This window comes from Sander vitreus, chromosome 9, assembly GCF_031162955.1.
Source record: "Sander vitreus isolate 19-12246 chromosome 9, sanVit1, whole genome shotgun sequence".
Lineage (NCBI taxonomy): Eukaryota > Metazoa > Chordata > Actinopteri > Perciformes > Percidae > Sander > Sander vitreus.
In genome coordinates, this window is record NC_135863.1 from 32908091 (window position 1) to 32931828 (window position 23738).

A 23738-nucleotide genomic window follows, 5' to 3' on the forward strand; every position below is an offset into this window, starting at 1 on the left:
ATGAGAATATCGCGACGATGTGGGTGAGGACAAAGATATTTTTTAGAATGATATCTCACTTAATTTGCATTATCTTTAATTAAACATGCACACTTCATACCTATGGTAATTTGAAAGTATTACTTAGTGAGGTACAGTAGGTAATGGAAACTAAATTACAGTAGTATTGACCTCAGTTATTTCTAGCTAATGAGCAAATTGTGATCATTAACAATGAACAAGGCCCTCTATTTATGTTGCATTATGTATGACCATAGCAGCCACCACTGCCAGATAGCTATGTAGTAAACTGATTTAAAGGCTTTTTCAAAAATGATCTGTTTTGGCATTGTTTCAGTTTGTTCTATTAGTTAAAACAGTGTACCTAATGACTTCACAGTGGCAAACTGCTACGCCTCATTGCACAAGCTGTATTGCTATATGGCTTAAGTAAATGCATATTATCTAGAATGTATTCATTCCAGACAATGTTGCCTTTCTTTTCTTCTGTTCACTATGTATGGTATAAAGGCCCTGACACACCAACCTGATAATCAGCCATCGGACAGTCTAGCGAGGTCGGTGACTCGAGTCTGTTTGGTGTGTTCCGTGCATTCGTCCGTCGTCAGGTTGGCCTTCATTTTGGCCGACCTGACTTGCTGGATTGGAGGGCGGCCAATCGGACTTGACCTTTGTTGATCTAAAATGAAGACATTCAGAAACTGCATGGACTATATCTCGCTTAAAATGTTTTCAGAAACACGTTTCAGTGAACTATTTTCGTAAAATACGAGATCATATTTCGAACAAGCCACCATTATTGGTCAGCTGGAGAAGCCAGACCCACGTGACGCGTTCGTCATTTCCGGGTTTCATTTTTTGTATTACGTCTCACGCACGCGCAGAACGTACGCTCAAGTCGCCGTCTCTTCGGTGTCTTCCAAGGCACTTTTTGGACCTCGGGGAGCTGACTGATCAGTCCGACGGTCAGCCGTCGGGTTGGTGTGTCAGGGCCTTTAGAGGGAGATTAGACTTATCCTATTAGCCTCATTTATCTTAGAGTTTGATTAGGGGCAGTGTAGTGGCTCAGTGGGGAGCACTGTTGTCTCACAGGCAAGATGAAGGTCCTTGGTTATCAGCTGTATGGCGTTTGGAGTTTGCATTTTTTGTGTGGGGTTTCTGCATATGCTCAGATTTTCTCTAATACCCCAAAGACTGTGTAAATGTATCTGTCTGGGTGTATTAGAATGGTGTAATTTTGGCAGTGGTTGTAACTTACTGTTAGTTTACCTGTCTAAAAGTGGTATGTATTAGGTTGTTGTGTGCTTTATATTTGCTATTAAACTAAATAATACAAAATGAAAATTTGGTAATTGACATTGCATGCGTACATGAAAAATACTTTTAGTGACTATAGTATCTACCTACTATTAATAAAGACCTAACGATCACTAGTAGTAGCTAAATTAGTTAACGCTTCAGTGGGTAGAAGCAAAAAAAAAAAAAAAACGCCAGAATTTGAAGTAGAGTGAGACTTTTTCCCCTCTCTGTCGAAAGGGAAATGCATGCGCAGAGCAGCCAATAGGAACACTCTATTCCTAGAATAGAGTGTTCCTGTAATGACCTGTAATGACCTGTGATTGGCCAGGTAATGACCTGTGATTGGCCAAAGTCTCCCATCATGGGCTAGATTTCTAAAGCCTGAAAACAAAGCCAAGAGATGCAGAAGTCTAGTTTTCTCTCAGACCACTTCTAAAAGATTATTATGGAATTTTTGCCCAACGACGCAAAAAAAGAAAGTGCCTAACACAGCTATACCTTTCAGTGGTATTTGGGAGTTTTTTCTTTATCCCTATGCAATACTTGAAAACACAAACTTGTATTATATTTATTCAAATACTTTATATACTTATAGTTAATTCAAGATTTTTTAAAAGGAAGTCAACTCCACATGCCCCATGCTGTCAGCATGCTGTGTGTAGCGTGGGGAGTGTGTTTTGTGTGTGTCACAAATGTTCCTCCATACCCTCGGGCAGGTTCGTACTGTACATTCCTTTGACTTTACCTTTCGTCCCTGCCCTAGTGGATGAGGCTAGCACCGCAGCTCGAAGCAGAGTTTCCTGTTGAGTTTCCCTGTTTGAGGGACAGGAACTCCCTGCTCGGCTTCCCTCCCCCGCCCATGATAACACCGACCGAGGAAAGGCGAGAGAAAAAATAAAACTTGGATAGAGGACTTCCAAACCTGGACTTCTCAGTCGCCAGATGGATCAACATTCCGGTTAATGGCTCTCTAGTCTGGCTCATAACCGCACAAGTTGTCCTTGCTAAACAACAACTCCGGGTGAGTAGAAATGATTGGTCGCGAAGTTGGTTTCAGAGTGTGTATTTCCAGCTAAGTTAACTAACCAACGGTGGAAAAAGTTAAGCGGCGTAGCTTCGGGTGTAGCCTTTTGTAACGCCGCTTTGTTGAAGCTGTGCGTTAAAAACTTATTTCAAATGGACTTCAGAGTTATTCGCTTATAACAGCTTGTTGCAAAGCAAAGCCATTTTCCTGGCTCACAGGCCCGAGCTGTGACTAATCTCAGGCCACGGCACTGAGCAGGGATATGGCTATTACCACAGCTACATGTTGGAGGCAGGCAGGACTTGTTCACATTGTTCACATCAAAAGCTCACTATTAATAAAGATTTTCTCGCGCTGAACTTCATTTTAGAATAATTTGTCACTGCTTGTGAGTTGGAGTAGAGCGTCAATGTGTCCTTCAGGTGTGATAGTCGCAGTAAGATAGTTGCTGTTAAAAAAGTCAAAGTTATACACCAATAATTGAGCTAACTGTCAGCAAGTGAAACGGAATGAGTCATTATCTCTTTATTTTCCTCCAGTCTTCTGGTTGTTCCTTTGGGAATTAGCCTCCTGCAATAGGACAGCTGTGTTCAGGAACCAGACTGTATTCCACACCCTCCTGATGTTGCATTCGCTGCCCAGCCATTCATACCAGTTCAGTCAGCCTTTTTTTTAAACAATTGAAAATTCGTACTTCACATGGGGAAATATCTTTTTAGAAATGTCATATTTCATATTTTTGTACAAGATTATATTGTCACTTTAGATTAAATTTTGGCAACTGCTGTGTCGACTTTCAAACAGATCAAACCTGGAAAGTGTGGTCGTGTAATGAGATGATTATTTGTTGTTACAGTGTTTGTAGTAGACCCTTATCAGTGTTTGGAGGACAGGAAGGAAGGAAGGAAGGAAGGAGGATAATGATACAATACTGTAGGTCAAACCACATCTGTTGGCATTTTGGTGAAAGTGGTGTGTTTTTTTTCTACCTGTGGTTGCATTTCGTCTTCAATGATGCTGTAAAGCTAATTTCACTTTAAGTGAAATACTCTGTATTCTTTATATAGTACCCTACAGCGGTGAAGCCACTGAAACGGAATAGTTGGTTTCCATTTCCACTGTATCTGTGTCTGATCACTTATTAAAGTTTTGAGAGAATGTAGAGAAGTGTTAAAGCTCTTATGAAGGCTAAATACCCTTGACTGTTGCATTTATTATTTCAGCAAAATGCTGTTGGCTTAGAGATGGTACTGTGAAATATAAGACTTTTTGGTGAGCACTTGTGTATGTATGTATGCACCACTGAGCATTCAGGAAGTGTTGTAAGGTGGTGTGAACAATAACATTTTGGAGAAGTAATGTCATTTGTTTGCACTGACTTTAATGGTAAAACTGAGAGTTTCAGATTCATTTTGCATTGATAGAAGGTGTAGGAACTGGTGTGATAGCCCGCCAAGTGGTTTCACACCTCAATCTACAGAAACAGTTACAACTTCCTTCAGGGTGACGCAAAAAGGTGCCACATGGATGGCTTTCATTGCAACTATCTGCTGTTTTCTGATTGCCATCTTTTAAGGAAATGCCGGCCAAGCATATGATTGTTGCTGTTGCATCTGTTTTATTACTTCACAAATATAGTGGCTTCCTCCTTGTCTTCAGATGTGAAAGGGTGACAGTGTAAGCTTCTGGTATAGCTTGCAAAAGTGTTAAACATTTAATCTGCTTTATCAGACATGCGACAGTTGCATTTGAACATTGATAGCCATGCTGTACCAAACATTAATGTTTCTGCTGCTATTCAGTGGCTAGCTTAAAAGCTCAGTTCACCTTCACTCAAATGACAACATTTTTGTTACTAAGGGTACTCGTACGGGCACCCAGTTGTGCATATAGTTTAATTTTTATCTGCGGAGGATTTGAGATATCGCTCTTTAACTTGTCTGCTGCTCATTTTCAGATTCATAATTGTATTTAGAGGTTATACCAGAATAGGTTTACATGCTGCAGCTCCTCTTTTCACCCTGTGTGTTGAGCTCTCAGTTTTTGCTACAGAGTGAGACCTCTCACTTCTGATCCATCTTTGTTGGGAGTCGCACATGCTCAGTAGCTAGGTAAGGACTACTAGCCAGTCAGAAGCAGAGTATGAGGGCGTGTCCTGACAGTACCTAGGTAAGGACTACTAGCCAGTCAGAAGCAGAGTATGAGGGCGTGCCCTGACAGTACCTAGGTAAGGACTACTAGCCAGTCAGAAGCAGAGTATGATGGGCGTGCCACACTAGCAGCTAGGCGAGCATTATAACGTGTGTTCCAAAGTGACCACGTTTGTCTCTGAAGTAAAGGCTGGACTACAATAGAGCTGTTTGGAGCAGTTTGTGAACAGTGTTTTCTGTTGGAGATGGTAAGTCCCTTTGGGGGGGGACTTTGGGATTACAAAGTCACAAAAAATATATATATACCGGTAACAAAGGAAAGGGAAAAAGCCAAAAAGGATAATATGAGCACTTTCAAAATTATGATTTGATTGGAAGAATATATCCACATGTTAACATGAAGACAACTGTAACACCTGAACACTACATGTTGCCGTTATGTAAGAGAAAAGTAGTTAGCAGTGATTACAGAAGTTTAAACAGGTAGCTAAAGGTAATGAATAAACAGTAGAAATAAATAGCTAAAGGTAATGGCTAAACAGTTCAAATGATAAGTAATAAGTACTGGATAAATGGTTTAAATAGTTATCTAAAAGTAACATTAGTTAATATTTGGTCAAATATTCAGCTTAATTCTAAAAAAGCCTAGAAGGCTTGTAGTACAATTGCTGACCAAACCAACTTTAACATTGACAGTACAACTGTATAAAACATTTGACAATATTCACTTTTATATAATGGTGTTAAACATTTGGAACACTTTGGTAACCGATGAAGGGGTACGTGAGTTCATCTGACAGGGCTGTAGGGGGCCCTCAGTCTCAAAATGTTGGGAAACATCTTTTTGTGATTAACAATTTGTTCTTTTCTTTTTTACGATACAAAACATACAACTCGTAACATGAACAAATCCATATGATAGATATATATATTTTTTTTTCTCCCTAGCCATCTCACAAGCCCACTCCTGGATTGACGGGACCCTTTCATTCTTCCATCTTCTTAAAATAATCTGTCTGTCTATTATTAACCCTCCTGATGTCCTCGGGTCAAATTTGACCCATTATCAAAAAGTTTCTATATCAGAAATTTGGGTTTCTTTCAACCAAATTGTCCAAAGAAATAACGCGGATGGTTCCGTACAACGCGCTTCACAAGTAATTTAAATGATCAGCTCACTACTTTTGTTAAATTTGGGTGTTTTAGTCAATTTTATAGCATTTGAAAAAAAGATGGATAAAAGAACGTCAGAAAAAGCGCCGAAAAAGTGACTAAAACGTCAAAACATCGGGGAAAGGGACAAAAGTGTCAAAAAAGACGGCCAAAACATTGAAAAAAGTTTACATTTTTACACTGAAAAGCAAAGTTGCACGGTCGACAGGAAGACAACACAAGGGCTAAACTAGTCTGACTCTGGACCCAGAGAAGCAGAACAATGTCCTGGTCGGTCTAGACTAGTGATTCCGAAACTGTTATGCGTGGTGCCCCCCCACAGCCCTATCAGATGAACTGAAGTAGGCCTATGAGTTCATTTGAATTGATTTAAAAAAAAAGTGGTTGTTATTCAACACTATGTCATTAATATAAGTAGCTATTGTTACAGCATTAAAAAAAAAAGATTGGGTCAGTTTAAAGTTGATCCATTACTGCTGCTAAACATTTCAACTAGAGCGGATTAGATTCATCCATAACTTGTCAACTATAAAATGAATGGCCAATGTTTTTGATAATTGATTAATCAGTTTGAGTGATGTTTTATTAAAAAAAAAAAAGTAAAAAAAATACATCATGTCCTATGGTCCTGTGATGAGGTCTAGGAATTTTGGACCAGGATACATGATAACCTATGTCAGACTGCAGGGACCCAGGTTCCATTCAGCCCAAGATGATTGGTTCTGGGAGATGGGTCCATCCTAAGTGGGATGGATAAGCCCATAAGAAGCTGGGTCCAGACTAGTTTAATGATAGCCAGACAGATTATGTTAAGAGGATGGAGGAATGAAGGGCTGCCGTCAATCCAGCAGTGGGCTTGTGAGAGGGCTAGGGTGGCGACGTTTGAAAAAATATCATATAAATGGTTTGCCAGAATGGATGTCTAGACTAGAAAATGGAGAAAGTAGCTGAGCTCTCTGGAGGCTCCTAAGAAGCTTTCTGCTGGAGAGAGACGTGTATGATGGGCTTATGGTGTTGTCATTTATACATATGTTTATTTGGTTTATTGTCTATTGTGTCACTATTTTGTTGAATGGTTTTGAATATTGTACTGTCATCTTTTCTTGATTTCTGTCTCGGTGGGTGGTGATGACGAGGGGGGGGATGTGTCCATGTTGCGAACATGTATGTTTTAAAAAATAAAATAAAAAAGTTAATCACAAAAAAAGTAAAAATACTATGATTGCAGCTTCTTAAAATGTAATTATATGTTCTAGTTTTTTCACTCTATGACAGTAAACTGAATATCTGAATTGTGGACAAAATTAATTGTAGCTATTTCAATCATGCAATAATTACTTTTACCTAACTATTTCAACTTCAATACTTCGGTAAGTGAACCTCTCTGCTCACTTGTTTACTAGTTTGTGGAATATGAATGTGTGGATATGTTTTTTCAATCACATTATAACATTAGTCAGGCTACAATCTTTCCATGTACCTCTTGGAAACTGCAGAAGTACCTCCTAGGGGTACAACTAGCCCAGGTCTAGCTAACCCACAGGCCCACTGCACTGTTTTCATAGGGACTATTTCTGGTATAAAGTAGTCTCTCCTGCTTGCTTCACTGGTTTTAGTTCTTCTTGATTGTCTTGACACTTTATCTCTCTTGACCAATGTTATTTTATCTTCATTTCTTCGTGTGATTTCAAAATGAGCTAAGAAGCTTAAGTGAACCACAGGTATTATTATTACTGCTGCGTGGGAGGGCCTTGTGTTTGCCCTCTGCTTGGCACACCTAGGTTACCTACTTTAAGCTCCTTACCTTACTGTGTAATTATGGAGGGAGCACTTAGAAACACATGGTGTACAACTTCACCAGTGGGCATACAGGCCAACAACCTGGCAGGCTAAATGAACACTTTAAAATGTATGCCTTTTGTAATTGGGCCCTGTCTGTCTTTCTTATAAGAGGAGAGAGCTCTGAAGTCTTAACAGGAACTGTGCACTAAAGCAAAAGCCACCAAGGTTCCTTTTTTTTATTTTTATTTTTTATAATGAAAATGGTTGTTTGTCAAATGCAACTTCATTTTTTTTCTTTCTCCATATTTTCGAATAGGCAGTGTCTAAGTACAAAAATGCAGATCTGAGTGTTTATGCTTTTTATTGGTTACTTTCAGTTTCTCGGACATCAGTTCAGTGTCAGTCGTTCCCTGTGTTGAAGTAGACCGTGCATCACATGCTCTCATCTTCTGTGATTCATACTTCCCTGTTTTGTCACCAAGTTGTCTGATCTGCAGTATGTTAAACTGCTTACTTTACTGTTTGCAGTTCAGTTTGGCAAACTAAAAAAAGACATTTGGCTGAATCATTAATGAGACAGATTCAGGAAACTGCTTTATATAGATGGCTCTCACCTCTAACTTCCTTCCCTTTTTGAAAATCTGTATTTTTCAACTAAACTCACCTATTTTTACACTCTTTACAGTTTTAATTTGTATTTGTGACTCTATTAATGTGCACTTATTGATAACTTGCTACCAGGGTGCAATTTGTGAAAAAATCAGTTTGTTGATCATGCACAACAAAACAAAACATGCAACAATTAAATCACCCTTTTAATACCATGGATATATAGCCACTCGACCAGCCATGCCAAAACACTTATTTATGAACTTCAATATCCAATGGAAAACTAAACTTAACTGTTGTCGCCGCATGACGCTCACTTTTCATGACTCCACTAACACGGCCCCTGAAAGGACCGTCATCTGGCGGTGCCTGTACCCGGCTCGCAGTCACCTATTGGCGGCTAAACACATCTACCTACCGCCGCTCAGATTTTATTGTTCTATCGCAGTGTTCACATTACAGCACTCTACTTAGTTTTAACTAGTCTACTTAGGGTGAATTATGTCGGCAGTGAAACGGAGGGGTTTGACCTCTGTTTCAGTATAATGATGCTAGTGATAATGAATTATGAATGTTATAGGAATCAACAGTGGTTAATATAGTTACCAAGTGGACTAAAAGCAGCAGCTATAAACTTACAGTGAACAATGATATTAGCTGTAGCTGTTACCAATATTACAATAGGCTACAGGCATGGAGCGTTGAAAAAAATCACAAGGTGGTTAAATACAGAGCACAGAAACTGAGATTCACTTCACAATAACCTCCTACACTATATTATAAAAGTTAACTTTAACATATAAACACTCAGAGCACACACAGAGTGTGATATAAACCGGAGTTATCACATATTAATGCCGATGTTTAGCTAAGTAGACTCTGACGAGTGTGCCGTGGAGAAAGGAAAATAAGGCTTTCATGACAACTCCTGCCATAACGTTGTTCTAAATAGTTAAACTATACAGATATATTTGTCCTGCATGCAGGCCTGTATTAAGACAATGTGGTGCCCCAGGGCACTATACCTCAAAGGGCCCTGCCCCATCTACCACCCCCTCTACCCGTGCTGTCCTCCTGGCAAAAATATCAGACATAATCAAGGGGATTTCTCAAATGTAATTTACTAACATATCCAACTACATACATGTAGGCATATGAGCAGTGAGCACTATATTCAAATGTCTCAATTCAAAATGTCTATCAATTCAAAAAGCCAAAATCAATACTATATATTGCAGTATTATGGGTCGGTCAAATGTGTATTTTTCCGACTTTATTTCACAGGCCCTGAAAGCAGCTCATCTGATTGGTCAAAAGCATCATAGGAAATGAATAAGATATGGACAAAAGACTATCAATATTGGATCCAAGAATATGGATTTAGAGCACCGGGGGGGGTGTTTGTGTGAAAAATGTTTTTCTTTGCTTGCCAATTACATTGAATCAAGAAAGCCAACCACTTATCATTTTTTATAACAGTTAATATTTTACATTCATCATTATGATAAAAATGTTGGGGGGTTAAACTGGCCACTTTTGATTATTTTTAACCCCCCCCCCCATCCGTCATACATATACATTGATATTGATACATGATACATTTGCGGGTATTGTGGACCAACTCAACTCTGACAGACTGGGGAGGGGAATGATAGTGGTCATGTAATATTTATTTATTTATAATTTTTTATTATTGTTAGTGTGAAATTAGTGTTAATTAATGAGTAATGTATGGTCTTTCAACAATTTCAAGTGAATAATATAACAAATTACGGAAAATATTGTTAAAGACTGTCTCATGTGGTGCCCCCCCACTGGTTGTGAATGGTTGCTGCCCCTGGGCACTGGCCCAAGTGCCCTTATGGATAATCCGGGCATGCCTGCATGGTGTCACACAACAAACTCCACATGTACAATACTCATGTGTTCCTCACGAACGCACAAACCAGACAGAATGAAGAAAAGGAATAAATAAGTCAGCTGCCTCTCTAAACCGACATCAGACTGCAGTATCGCCGTCCACCTGCGGGGGGGGTGTGGACAGGTTTTCCAACAGGCAGGATCATTTAAAAGGCAATTATGCGTCTGCCCTATTTCTGATACCATGGCGGGCCGCCATTTTCAAATCAACATAAGAGGAAACGCTGTGTGACAAACCCTATAGTGCTTTAAAACAAATGAAATAGTGTTTATATTTGTTGTACTTTACCAAAAATATGTAGTAATGATGCCTAATTTTTCAAAAAGTGCCCTTTTGGATAGTTGGAAAAAGTAACGCATTTGACCATACAATATTTTAAAACGTATTTTGGCTTGTGTCAAAACTTTATGTATGCAAGGAAGTCTTAAAGCTACCATGACATCCAACCAACCAACTCTACGTCTCATTTCTGTGATAAAAAGAGCAGCTGCTCTTTGTAATCTGATGCTGTCGACGGTGGTCACGGGCTTTGTAGAAATCTTTGTGGAGTGAGTGCATGCCTGCGCTTGCATTAGCCATCCAGGTCCTCTGTGTGTTATGCGTAACGCCTGCATATGCCAATGTGTGCAATGTTAGCCCCTTCAAATTCTTTGAAATTATATGGACTTTCAGACACCCTATTTGTTTCCTGCTTGTCCTTTGGAATGCGCCTTGGTCGACGCGCTTAAACATCACTCAGAATCCACTGGTTTCTTCAGTTTGTCACATTTATTTCCCTTTATCATTCAGACCTTGTATTAATTTGTTGTTCCTCTTTTCCACAAGCAATAATGAACTGTCCTTACCCAATGGTGTACAAGGATTGACAGCAGAGCAAAAAAAATAAATACAGTGGTCAAAAAAACGTATGGCTACAAACCAAAGAACAAAAACTGAATGATAGCTCAGCTCTTATATACCTGCTGATACAATTACTGCCTCAATCAGCTGATTGTCAAAAGGCTGTGATGATACTCTATGTACCAAGATCAATTAACACAACTCGCTAGTTTATAATGAGTCTAGTTTACTCTCAATATCAATGCATTAATGCGCAATTCATCAAAAATAAAAGTGAATATCGAAATCATAATCTTGGCTCCAACATGGACCCCCTCCTCTTTGTGCTCTGTGTTGTACTTCCAGCTACAGAGCAGGAGGTCAGTGGCCGGTGCACACAGTGACTGCCAGGCTTTTGTGTTGGCCGTTAGTCGCTGTGTGTGGATTGTTTTGACTCACTGTCCATTCTGATTGCAGTAGGTTTTTTGATTGTTCGGTGTCAGTGACATCCGAAAGTCAGCAGTCAGCAGTCAGCGGCGTGAGAATGCAAACCAAATGTATCTGCTTCATTTGAAAGAAGTGTTTTGTGTTTCAGTGTTTTTCCTGGAAGTAGTTACATAAAACATCCACGAGGCATGGGAGCAGCAAATGGTAGCATGTTGCAGAAAGCAACATTTGTGTATTTTCACACAGTTTGTGAAATTACACTGTTTTGGCACATTTTAAAAATTCTTAAATGTGGATATGTTCTAGTTTCTTCTTTCCTCTGTTACAGAATATCTTTGAGTTGTGGACACAACAAGACATTTGAGGACGTCATCTTGGGCTTTGGGAAACATTGATCCACATTTTCCACCATTTTCTGACATTTTATGGACCAAACAACAAATGGATTAATTGAGAAAATAATCAACAGATTGATCAACAATGAAAATAATCGTTAGTTACATAGCTCCAACTAACGATTATTCTGTCCACAACTCAAAGTCATGGAGGAGTGAAGAAACCAGAAAATATTTACATTCAATAAGCTGGAATAAGAGAGCATTTTACAAATCAAAAATCGATTATGAAAATAGTTGGCAATTGTGGCCGGGTTGGTTCAGTGGGTAGAGCAGGCACACATAAACGGAGGTTTATGCCTCGATGCAGAGGTCCAGGGTTCAAGTCCAACCTGTGACGATTTCCTGCATGTCTCTCCCCTTTCTCACCTAGCTGTCCTGTCCATTAAAGGCAGAAAGCCCAAAAAATAATCTTTAAAAAAATAGTTGGCAGTTCATTTAATAGTTGACAAGTGATTGATGAATCTTTGCAGCTCTGGTTGTTCCATTACACACACGTCTGTACTAATGCAAACAATGTTTAGGTTTATGTGTATTGAAAACTATGGTCAGATAGAGGAGGCATTTGCAACAAAAAAAAAGGTGGCAAGTTTGTTTTCAGCAGTGCAGAGGCCAGGATTCAGCACTGACCTTGTTGGTGTGATACTGAGAAAGGGGAACCTAAAGCACTCTGTGAAGCTTCTGTTCAGAGCCAAAGGTGCAATTTCTGCAGCTGCGGCGGCTTACTGGTTAGCTTGGAGATTGTAAGGTTTTCAGCTTTAAGTTGAGTTTAGCTTTTCCTAGCCCATCCTCTGCTAAGCTGCTGCCTCCACGCTGTCCGGCAGCTCCAGGATTTTTCCTCCTCCTACATAAAAGTTTCTCTCTTATGCCTTCCACTGTGACTTGTGTTGTCAAACCAAAACAATGTAAAACTTAAAAAAACATGAACCAAAAATGAAGCCAGAGTGCTGTAAGTCTGGTCTGTCAGTCACTTGGTTTTGCTGGTGCATACTGCAGGGCCTGCCACGCTTTGTGTTTGATAAGAACTATAGGTCCTGCTTTCCTGGACAAAAAGCTGTAAACATGATTGTTTTTGTCCCTTTCAGCAGCATGACGTCCACAGTGACTTTAGAAGAAGCCCTGTCCAACGTGGACCTGCTGGAGGAGCTGCCGCTCCCGGACCAGCAGCCATGCATCGAGCCCCTCCCCTCCTCCATCATGTTTCAGGTCAGTGCTGAGAGCTGTGCTTTGCTACTGTCCAACCACAAGCCTTCTACACACGCACACGCACACACACACACACACACACACACACACACACACACACACACACACACACACACACACTTCCTCTGCTGTGTGCAGTTATTTTATGATAATGCTTTGTCGGGTCAGAGTCCTAGTTCTTCACTGACTGACTTGGCCGTCGTGAAACACTGGCCAGGCTGCACAGATTCCACTAGGTCAAGCCTCACTTTATTGGTTATCCTGGATTTATAAATTCTGCTTTTGTGAAACAGCCCCCTGGTCACTAGAACCTAATTTACAGGAAATATAAATAAAAACAGAGGACATGAAATAAACTCAATATGGTGAAATTTGAATAAGAAATATAATTACAGAAATAATTACAGGCTTAAACTTAATTTGGTAAAAAGAAAATGATAATAAAAGGAACAAAATAACAAGACTTATGATTACAGATAAAGGCAGGCGATTTTGAATAATAAAAACCGAAGAAGAGTTCAAAAAGCTGGTAAATCATTTCAATAGCTGACAGTCAGGATATCCACTGGGTACACTTTTTCTGAGCTTATTCTTCTTCTTCTTCTTATTATTATTATTATTATTATTATTATTATTATTATTCCATTGTAAAACACCTTTGTATTTTTTTTAAAGTGGTGCCCTCTGGTGGTGTGAGGAGGAGGAAAGTACAGCAAACTTGATTGTCTCGTTGACATTGAATGAATATTTGCGCTATTATAAAAAAATGTTGGAAATGGTTTGCTATGGTGTGGCCCTGCTATTTGACCATATAGATAAAAACACATGTTTGCATATATATATATACATACATACATACATACATACATACATATATATATATATATATATATATATATATATATATATATATATATATATATATATATATATATATATATATATATATAAATAAAAAACACAGAACAAACTAGAAGACACTGTCCCTAAATAAAATAATTAAATACATTTAATTAAGAGAAATAAACTGCTGCAGTTGGTTTAGAACGGCTATGAGAACCAACCCATAAGCCATAAACAAAAATGTAAATTGCAAACAAATAAGTTACAATATCTACATTAGTATATTTCCCAATTGGTTAAATTGATCAAAATATAATATACCAATATCAATATTATTTTGAAGAGTGCTAATTGTTGCTTCTCTTGTGCCACCGGGCTGTTGGGAGATCAAATGTACAGTGGGTGAACATATTGATTTCCAGTTGTTATTTGGAAACATGATTGAGAAACAATCTAGTTTTCTGTGTTACATTACAAAAGATGAAAGAAGCCAGTGTTTCTAACGGGATAAGAATGTATTAGTGGGAGGCTGCAAAAAACCATTACATGCACAAGCTCACTAATGATGGCGCATGAATGCACCATTCTGGCTAACTGATTAGGAAACACTTTCAAAGACATTTCCAGGAAAAATTTAGAAACGATAAAAGCAGAAATATGAAATTAGTTGGGTAAAGACCAACTAAACTGCTTTGGCGTGGTTACTAATAGCATATATACTACCTTTTTGTGTGTGGCATTTTCGCCTTTGACAGATGACAGTGTAAAAATGGGGGAGAGAGAGGCGGGGGGGGGAGGTGTATAACCTGCAACAGAGGTCCCAAGGCTGGAATTTAAGCTGGTATTCGGTTGCATGCGCTGTAACCACTCAGCTACCAAGGTGCTCCCATACTAACATTTTTAATATTATGTTATATACCTTAGTGTCATTTTTGTAAACATAATTTCCCATCTTCCCACAGCCCAACTTCAACACCAACTTTGAGGACCGAAATGCGTTCGTCACTGGCATCGCCAGATACATTGAGCAGGCCACCGTCCACTCCAGCATGGTACAGTAGGAGGGTCCCACCTCTGGGGAATCACTTTTTAGCGATTCATTTTTCAGTGTCCGTTCTCTCTAACGTCAGTTATGACTTGGCGGGAAACATGAATCCACCAGAATGGGGTCAAGGCCTTGTTGTGAACAGGATCTGGTTTTTCCCACCAGAGCATTTGGTATTGTCTAGCAGGCAGCTTCTAGGATCCAGGCCCAGGAGCAAATGGCCTGGGGACAAACGGATGCTTTGGACCATCTCTTAACAGGAATAGTAGGGCTTTGTGTCTAATTAGTGAGGGATAATTGCTCGGGGTCTGAATCAAACAGCACTTTGTATGAAGGCACGGCTGGCTTGGAAGCACTAATGCACTTCCCTGCCACCCACTGGGATTAAATGACATAGAAAAGAAGCAATAGTGCATGCCTTTTGTAGTCCTTATGTGTCTTGTTTTTTGTGTCTGGATATAGTTTAGAAAATGTGAGTTTGAATTTCTTTTTTTTGATGATGTGGTGATCTTCAGTTATCGATGAGACTGACTGGTTTTGTTTGTTGAATTAGAATGTGATGTTGGAGGAGGGGCAGGAGTACGCCATCATGCTCTACACCTGGAGGAGCTGCTCGCGTGCAATACCACAGGTGATCACTGTGTGTCTGGTAACATTGTGTGCTCTCATGAGACAATTAGTCAATCTATTGACAGAAAATGATGAACTATTTTGAAAATCTATTAACCATTTTAGTCATTTTCCAAGCGGAAATGATTCCAGCTTCTAGAATTTGAGGATCGGCAGACTATGTCTGTCTCATAATGTTTGTCTGATATCACTGTAAATTGAATATCTTTGGGTTTGGGCCTGTAGGTGGGACGAAATACGCAATTTAAATGCGTCACTCTTGTCAAACACTTTTCTGACATGTTGTAGACAAAACGGTTAATCCAGAAAAGAATCTCCAGATTATACTGTAACCTTGATTTTCCCATAACAGTTCTTCCTGTCTTACCGTTAGTCTTTTTCTCTCTTAGGTGAAATGCAACGAACAGCCCAACAGAGTGGAGATCTACGAGAAGACCGTGGAGGTCCTGGAGCCGGAAGTCACCAAGCTGATGAATTTCATGTACTTCCAGGTGAATTACATTCTACATTTAGCGGGGACTCTCCTTGACGGCCTACTGGCCAAGTTGCAAAAAACGAATAATTTCTCTCTCCTTTTTCTCTCTTTAAGCGCACAGCAATCGACCGTTTCTGCGGAGAAGTCCGTCGTCTCTGTCACATCGAGCGCAGAAAAGACTTTGTCTCCGAGGCATACCTGCTAACCCTCGGAAAGTTCATCAACATGTTCGCTGTGCTGGATGAGCTGAAGAACATGAAATGCAGCGTCAAGAACGACCACTCCGCCTACAAACGGTATTCAGGAACATTGAAAGTGCATACGTTCACACACTTGATAACCACAGACACTAGATGGCAGCATCACTCAGCGCCCATTAAGACATTCTCTATGTCCTCCTATACCTCACTGCTTAAACGTATTTGTGATAACCAGGTTTTCAACACGGGAAATAGTAACTAGCTGTATATGAATGGATAGAAGAGCGTGTCAGTGTTCCAGAAATATAATGAGCTATGTTTTCAAACTACAGTTCCCATAGTTTTGGGGATGTAAACAGTAAGGAAGTATAATGCCATGGATTCAGTGATTTAGCTGTGATCTGTGTTTTTCTAAGCCTTTATTTGTTAACGCTTTGGCACCATTAAAAGTATGCCCAATCAGCTATTAACAATTCCGTTGATCTACAACTACAATTACAGGGAAATATAAAAACTAGGGGTGTGACGAGACACTGACACAAACTTTTTCCAACTGCAACTCCGCTATCGCTCTGCAAAAGTTAACTCGGAGTCAACTTTGAAGAACGGGCCGGGGGATCTTCTATGCTAATATTTCCAGGTCATAGCCAGACTCCATGCTGGCTGCTGGTCTGCACTTGTGTACTGATATCACGAGACAACTTTTCACCTCGACAAGAAATATTGTCACATTTTAATATCACCCCTCTATTAAAAAAACACAATGATTCATAAAGCTGCACTGAGTAGAATGCAAACAACAACCAAAAAAAAGGCAGAATTTGAAGTGAAGTGAGACCTCATCCTGCAGCTCCCCCTTTTCCCCTTTTCGTCGCACAGGTAATGAATGGACCGAACAGCCAATAGGAATGCTCTCTCTCTCTCTCTGAAATGACCTGTGATTGGCCAAAGTCTCCTGTGACGGGAAGATTTTCTGAAGCCTGAAAACGGAGCAGTGCAGAAGTCCAGTTTTCTCTCAGACCACTTTATTACAATATGCTAAAAGATTATTTTGGATTTTTTACTTAACAACGCAAAAAATAAATTGCCTACCACAGCTTTAAGGAAGGCATAGAGAATCGTCTATTTTCTGTTATTTCTAAGTGGATTTATGGACCATTATGGTGTGTGAGAGTCGAATGAATGAATTCGAAGACTGCATTTTATAAATTTCTTAATATTTGATAGAGCAGCTAGACAGTGACAGGAAGTGGAGAGACAGAGAAAGAGAGGAGATGCAGCAAAGGGTCACGGGTTGGATTCGAACCCGGGCCACTGCCAAGGACTCAGTCTGCATCGGGCGGCCTGGGGAGGTGGCTTGAAAACCTCTGTGTTAGACTGATAGGAGAAAGATGTTTAATCTAGCTTGGTGTGTTTTTTTTGTTTCTTACCTTCGCCCAGTGCCGCCCAGTTCCTCAGAAAAATGTCTGAGCCTTCATCCATCCAGGAGTCTCAGAACCTGTCCATGTTCCTGGCAAACCACAACAAAATCACTCAGGTTGGTCAGATGTGCATCATACTGTTCATTCAACATTATTATGATTAGATCATTTTTACCAACAGCTGGGTGGTGTTGCTGCTGTTTTCTTAAAGTTGTTTCAGGGTTCTCAGACAGATCTGGAACATCTGCAACAAAACATGGCATTTGAAATTTTGTCAGTAAAAAGGCCAAAGCCTCTTCTCTTGCTTTGCTATTATCACAATGTACATCCTGTTAGAGCAGGGGTGTCAAACATACGGCTCGTGGGCCAGAACCGCCTCGCCAAAGGGTCCAATCAGGCCCACTGGATGACTTTGCAAAGTATGAAAATGGCAAAGAAGTAATTAATTTCAATTCCAAATGTATCACATTAATCTCAGAGAATATCCAAGTTTTTTTAACGTAAATTTACGACTTTAGTCATTTCAGAGTTTTTTCTCAGAATATTACCCTTCTGTAACATTATTTTTTTTCCTACAATGGCTGTCGTAGCTGAAGCAACTTGTGTTTGCCAACATCAAGCTGACAAGAAAACTGTCTGATCTTTCTAGAGTGGTTTACTGGTCTGGCCCACTTGAGATCAAATTAGGGGTATGTGGCCCATGAACTAAAATGAGTTTGACACCCCTGTGTGAGAGAGAGAGAGAGAATTTATAGAAGGAAAAGAGTGAATTTATAGTTTGACTAATACAATTTTAATTTAATATTCAATCTATTGTGAACTGTCTGCCAGTCTTTGCAGCAGCAGCTGGAAGTGATTAATGGATATGAGGAGCTGCTGGCAGACATTGTCAACCTGTGTGTCGACTACTACGAGGACAAGATGTACCTCACTCCCAATGAGAAACACATGCTGCTCAAAGTAAGTAAGGCCCTGCACCTGCAAGTGGGGATTGGTAAAGGATTGCTTCTGTGATCTCACTAATTCTTAGTCTAAAATGTCTTTTTTGCACAGAATTATACAGAGTTACAAAATGACAGGGGCCGTAATAAACGTGAAAAGGAACTGTGATATTGTACCAGTCCCACCCATCCCATTTTCCCACTCAACACACATTCACACTCTCACATAGCTTAGGAAAGGCAGGCTAACGTACACAAGCACTTAAAACAGCATCATATAAATGTAGATTGAGAGGTTTGTGGTGTACTATATTGAATTTTTTGAAAGTAAAGAGTGTAGACAAATATACATATGTGATCTCACTCATTCTAAACTACTCATTCAATTTTTCTGGAGCGTTGTTGACAGTAATGGAACCACTGTTCCACTTCCTAGGTAATGGGGTTTGGCTTGTACCTCATGGATGGAAACAGCAGCAACATCTACAAGCTAGATGCCAAGAAGAGAATAAACCTGACCAAGATCGACAAGTTTTTCAAGGTATGGAAGTGTACACACACATATATGTCAAATATATGTGTAATGGGCGCCTAGTTAACTCACCTGGCAGAGCGGGCGCCCACATGTAGAGGTTTACTCCTCGACGCAGAGGCCGCGGGTTTGACCTCGACCTGCACACACACACACACACACACACACACACACACACACACATATATACACACATATACATATATATATATATATAAAAAAATAGCATATTTTGCCTATTTGGGCTATATTTCACCATACTACAGTATAAATACAAATTCCCAAGGAAATAGTTATAGCGATAGCGATTTTATGTTTTTTGTTGATCAACTCATTGATTCATTGACTAATCATTTTAGCTCTAATATACATTTAATCTCATTGCACATTATCCTTAATGCTTGTTTTGAGTATTCCTTTGAAATTAGTGTGTAAGTACACGAGAGAATAACTCAAAATAAACTGCTTTACATGTTATGATTGGGGATGGTTGTTAATATTTTTCATTATTTTTTATTTGCACTTTTTCATTTAATCAGTTCATTAAACAAAACAAAAAAAACCATCTCCCTTTGTTTAATACAGTACAAATATGCAAATCTGTTTGTTCTTGGTGTTCACAGCAACTGCAGGTGGTCCCTCTGTTTGGTGACATGCAGATTGAGTTGTCCCGGTACATCAAGACCAGTGCTCACTTTGAGGAGAACAAATCTAGGTCAGAGGAAAACACACGTTTTATATGATCAAGGGGGTGTCTATGAGCTGCGACTGTCAAATAAGTAAGAGAGTAAAAGTAAAATGGTCTTTTTTTTTCTTTTGTTAAACCACTTAACATCCAAAAAAGTTATACTATGCTAGTGGGGTTTTTTTTGTTGTTGTTTTTTTAATTATGAACAACCCACTGGAAGAATATATAACCAAACATTTTATCCTACTTACAAGTATTGGTTGTGAATATCAAACACATGGTGTGGCTAGAAGGGATACAGCTACAGCGTTTAACTGACAAAAAGTGTTTAGGAAAAAGATCGTGGTTTGAATTAAAACACTCCTGAGGAGAAAACACACATTTCCTGGGTGAAAGTATTAAAATTATACATACATTTTGCGTAACTTACTGTCCGTATCTGTATCCCTTCTAGCCAAAACCCACATGTATGGTACCATAATCTTCTTCTCCAATAATCCCTGTGTTTTTTTGTTTTTTGCAATCACTCTCTGTTACCCCCTAGGTGGACTTGCACGTCTATATCCAGCAGCCCCCAGTACAACATCTGCGAGCAGATGATTCAGATCCGCGAGGATCATATGCGCTTCATCTCGGAGCTGGCTCGCTATAGCAACAGTGAGGTTAGTATGAATAGTGAATTCTTAGGGCTTAAAGTGAGACACTCGGGTACTCCTCGTCGCCGAGGTGTTAGATTGTCTTTGAAGCGAGCATATGCTGATACTGCTGAAGGGTGGATCAATACATTGCATGCTATTGTTCACCTTTTACTCAGATATAAGCCCATTAAAAAAGGAAAAGTACATCCACCACCTGGCTGTTTTGACAGTCTTCTGTACAAGTAGGCTTCAAATGCTTTTTCTTATATGAGAGTTTGAATTCCCAGCAGTGATGTAACAAGCTTTTCAGCAGATGTCTTGCCCCAGTGGATTTCCATGAGTCACAATTCAGTGTGATTTCAGATGGAAATGTAACTGACTGACCTGTGGATCAGAATTGACACAGAAATTGTCCAGCATAAGAAAATCATTGTATTGGTCACATCCTTAATGGTGTAATTTTCTCCCATTTTTTCTTTCTCACTCAATACGTTTCATTAGGTTTTGTCACTTCTTCTTTTTTCAAGTCAGGATTTCATGGTGTGGGCAGTCAGCGTTAGGTTCAGCATGGTAAAGTGTGTTAATCTGTGTCCATGTAGGTGGTGACCGGATCAGGGCGTCAGGAAGCCCAAAAGACTGATGCTGAGTACAGGAAGCTGTTTGACTTGGCCCTGCAGGGCATCCAGCTGCTCTCCCAGTGGAGCGCTCATGTCATGGAAGTGGTGAGGAAGCACATATTGCAAACATATGTGCAAACATATTAAAAAGATCTAAATTCTTAGACACTGCAAAGACTTGCAAAGGGTCTTCAAGTATAATTACCGTATTGGCCCGAATATAAGTAAATAATACATAATAAATAAATACAGTTTTTTTTTTTCATGGAAATGTGTCTGAAAAAGGATGACGAGCCGGTGGAACCAGAGCATGGGAGTGACGATAGTGACTGTGAACTGTGGCTCGGGCCACATATTTCTGTCCTAACTAAAGAGTAGTAACCGAGCATGACCAGAATACGACAAGCAATATGTTTTTTATGTCCAAACCCGACCCGAGTGTGTGTTGCGCTGTGTAGAGTGCAGCTCGGGACACAGATGCCTATTTCTGTCCATGTGTCTGTCTGGGGACGCTGCTGAAGCTGTGCAACGGCTGGCAGAAAGCAACTCTATTTTCACTAAAATAAACTTGAACAAGCTAATTGGTATTAGAAACAGGCCCACAAATAGACTACAGTTTACTTACATTTTTATGCTATTTGAGGTAAATACCATAAGTTGTTCATTTACAAATGTGATTACATTTTATTTAGTTAAAAGATGTTAAAAACCACAGCCTACCTTAGTGTATTTAACGTGTTTTTAATATCATTATTTTCAAATAAAGTAATTTCATTATAAAAACAAGATTTGGTCTTCAAAAAGTATTTTTCCAAAAGTGAGTCTTGAAAAAGAGGGGATCGTTATAATCAGGGTCGTGTTATATTTGGGTCAATATGGTATGGCTTCAATGGATAGCACATTACTCCCCGATTTGATTTATGGTTGTTAAATATTGTTTTGTTTTTTTGACAACATCTCTTAAAAATCTTCGGACTTCCCCCACAGTACTCCTGGAAACTAGTTCATCCAACCGACAAGTACTCAAACAAAGAGTGCCCTGACAACGCTGAGGAGTATGAGAGAGCCACCAGATACAACTACACATGCGAGGAGAAGTTTGCTCTTGTGGAGGTCAGTTACGACTTCTTCGCACACATAGGTGTTTTTGAACTACTGGTGGTCTCGTCACTGATTATATGTTGTGCTTTGGCAGGTGATGGCAATGATAAAGGGACTGCAGGTGTTGATGGGACGCATGGAGAGTGTGTTCAATCACGCCATCCGCCACACCATCTACTTGGCTCTGCAGGACTTTGCTCAGGTTACTCTGCGCGAACCACTGCGACAAGCCATCAAGAAGAAGAAGAATGTCATCCAGAGGTTTGGACTGCACCACAGTCAAAATCACTCAAGTAATCACAGTAATCACATCTCAGCTGCAGATTGTCACACAGCACCCATACATATATTATTGTGTTATCATCATCACCCAAAGGCATGGATGTGTGAATTATTCAATCCCTGTACCTGAGAATGCAAAAAACTTTGCACTTGTACTCCCTGACTGAGCTGAGGCCGAGTGGCACTACTGGCCAATGAACCGAATAGAGGCGGACTTGGGAGGATTTTTTATTTATTTTATACTCACATTTTTGATAACAATGGATCAATTAAGGATGCGTAATGTGGAAGGCGTCAATCGTAATGATGAACCTACAAATACATATCTCCTGACTCTGCAGTTTTTCTCAACTCTATACAGCTTATTAGCACATAACACATTAACACATATTAGCAAATCCACTTCTTTAGATTTTCTGACCTGTAACTTTACTGTTTTTGGTTCACTGTTTTTCAGCAGCAGCAGGCAGCTGTTGTCAGTGAAAAAGCTCTAAAAAAAAAACCTCCCACATTATGCTAGCTTCTTAGCACTTAACAGCGCTCAAACAGTTGCTATCTTTACCTATCGTAAAGTTAGCCAAGTTAACTAACTGAACCAACACAGTAAGAGCCAGATATTTCCCTGAGGGGCAGAAACTCTGCTAATATGTTCGCAGTATCAACTAAAAAGGTGATATGTCAACGTTGTTTATAGCTTGTTTCTGCTGCCCTCAAGTGTCCAAACAAAGGTTGAATAATACTAGAAATATTCCTTTTTTGGGCCACTGACACAAATTTACAAAATCTGAACTTTAAAGTATTACTGTTTTCATAGCCATAAATAACCATATTGCTTTTGGAAGTATTGTAATTTTGGAGGTGATGGTGAATCTGTTTTCCTGCAGATTCCCCAGAATGCTCCAGTGAACTTCTGTGCAGCTGCTCCCTTAGAAATCTGTTGTGTAAAAAAAAAAAAAAAAAAAAACCCTACGGAGTTGCTAAGGCCCTCCAGCTCACTAGCAACAACATTTTCTGTGCTCTTTATCACATCCATAATTCACAAGGGAAGTTGTGTGCAAAGGTTGACGAGAAAACTCATTGCAGTTTTTGAATTGTCCTCTCATTGCAGTGTCCTCCAGGCCATCCGGAAGACAGTGTGTGACTGGGAGACTGGCCGGGAGCCACACAATGATCCTGCCCTCCGGGGAGAAAAAGATCCCAAGGGTGGCTTTGATATCAAGGTTCCTCGCCGAGCAGTGGGGCCCTCCAGTACACAGGTCTCACCTCTGCACCTCTGCTTATAAACCCATTCTGAAACGCACCTTACATTAACCTTTTGCTATCGTTATCCTTTCCCACCAGCTTACACACTGTGACCCAGCACAGTAATCGGGCTTATGAAGCTCACATTGCCCCTGTAGCTTTTCAGATTTGTGCTCAGGTCATGTCAAAGTTGAATCATTCCATGTTAAGAGAGATAATATATAAGCCAGGAAGATCTCAGGCAGGGCGGATGCACCT

General features: G+C 39.8%; 1 protein-coding gene across 2 annotated transcripts in view; it reads left to right on the plus strand.

Annotated features, from left to right (window-relative positions):
- Positions 1-2099: 2099 nt before the first annotated feature.
- Positions 2100-23738, plus strand: part of cyfip1 (cytoplasmic FMR1 interacting protein 1) — a 44684-nt gene continuing 23045 nt past the window's right edge. Inside the window, exons 1-15 of one of the 2 annotated variants that reach the window (XM_078259828.1) lie at positions 2100-2320; positions 12708-12825; positions 14631-14720; positions 15267-15344; positions 15733-15834; positions 15933-16114; positions 17459-17555; positions 18271-18399; positions 18817-18921; positions 19536-19627; positions 20145-20262; positions 20838-20960; positions 21843-21968; positions 22051-22217; positions 23347-23494. In XM_078259828.1, coding sequence (XP_078115954.1) covers positions 12709-12825; positions 14631-14720; positions 15267-15344; positions 15733-15834; positions 15933-16114; positions 17459-17555; positions 18271-18399; positions 18817-18921; positions 19536-19627; positions 20145-20262; positions 20838-20960; positions 21843-21968; positions 22051-22217; positions 23347-23494 — 1674 coding nt within the window. In that variant the 5' untranslated portion in view covers positions 2100-2320; position 12708. Of the gene's footprint in view, positions 2321-12704; positions 12826-14630; positions 14721-15266; positions 15345-15732; positions 15835-15932; positions 16115-17458; positions 17556-18270; positions 18400-18816; positions 18922-19535; positions 19628-20144; positions 20263-20837; positions 20961-21842; positions 21969-22050; positions 22218-23346; positions 23495-23738 lie in introns of both variants that reach the window. The other variant, XM_078259827.1, reaches the window with a different exon arrangement.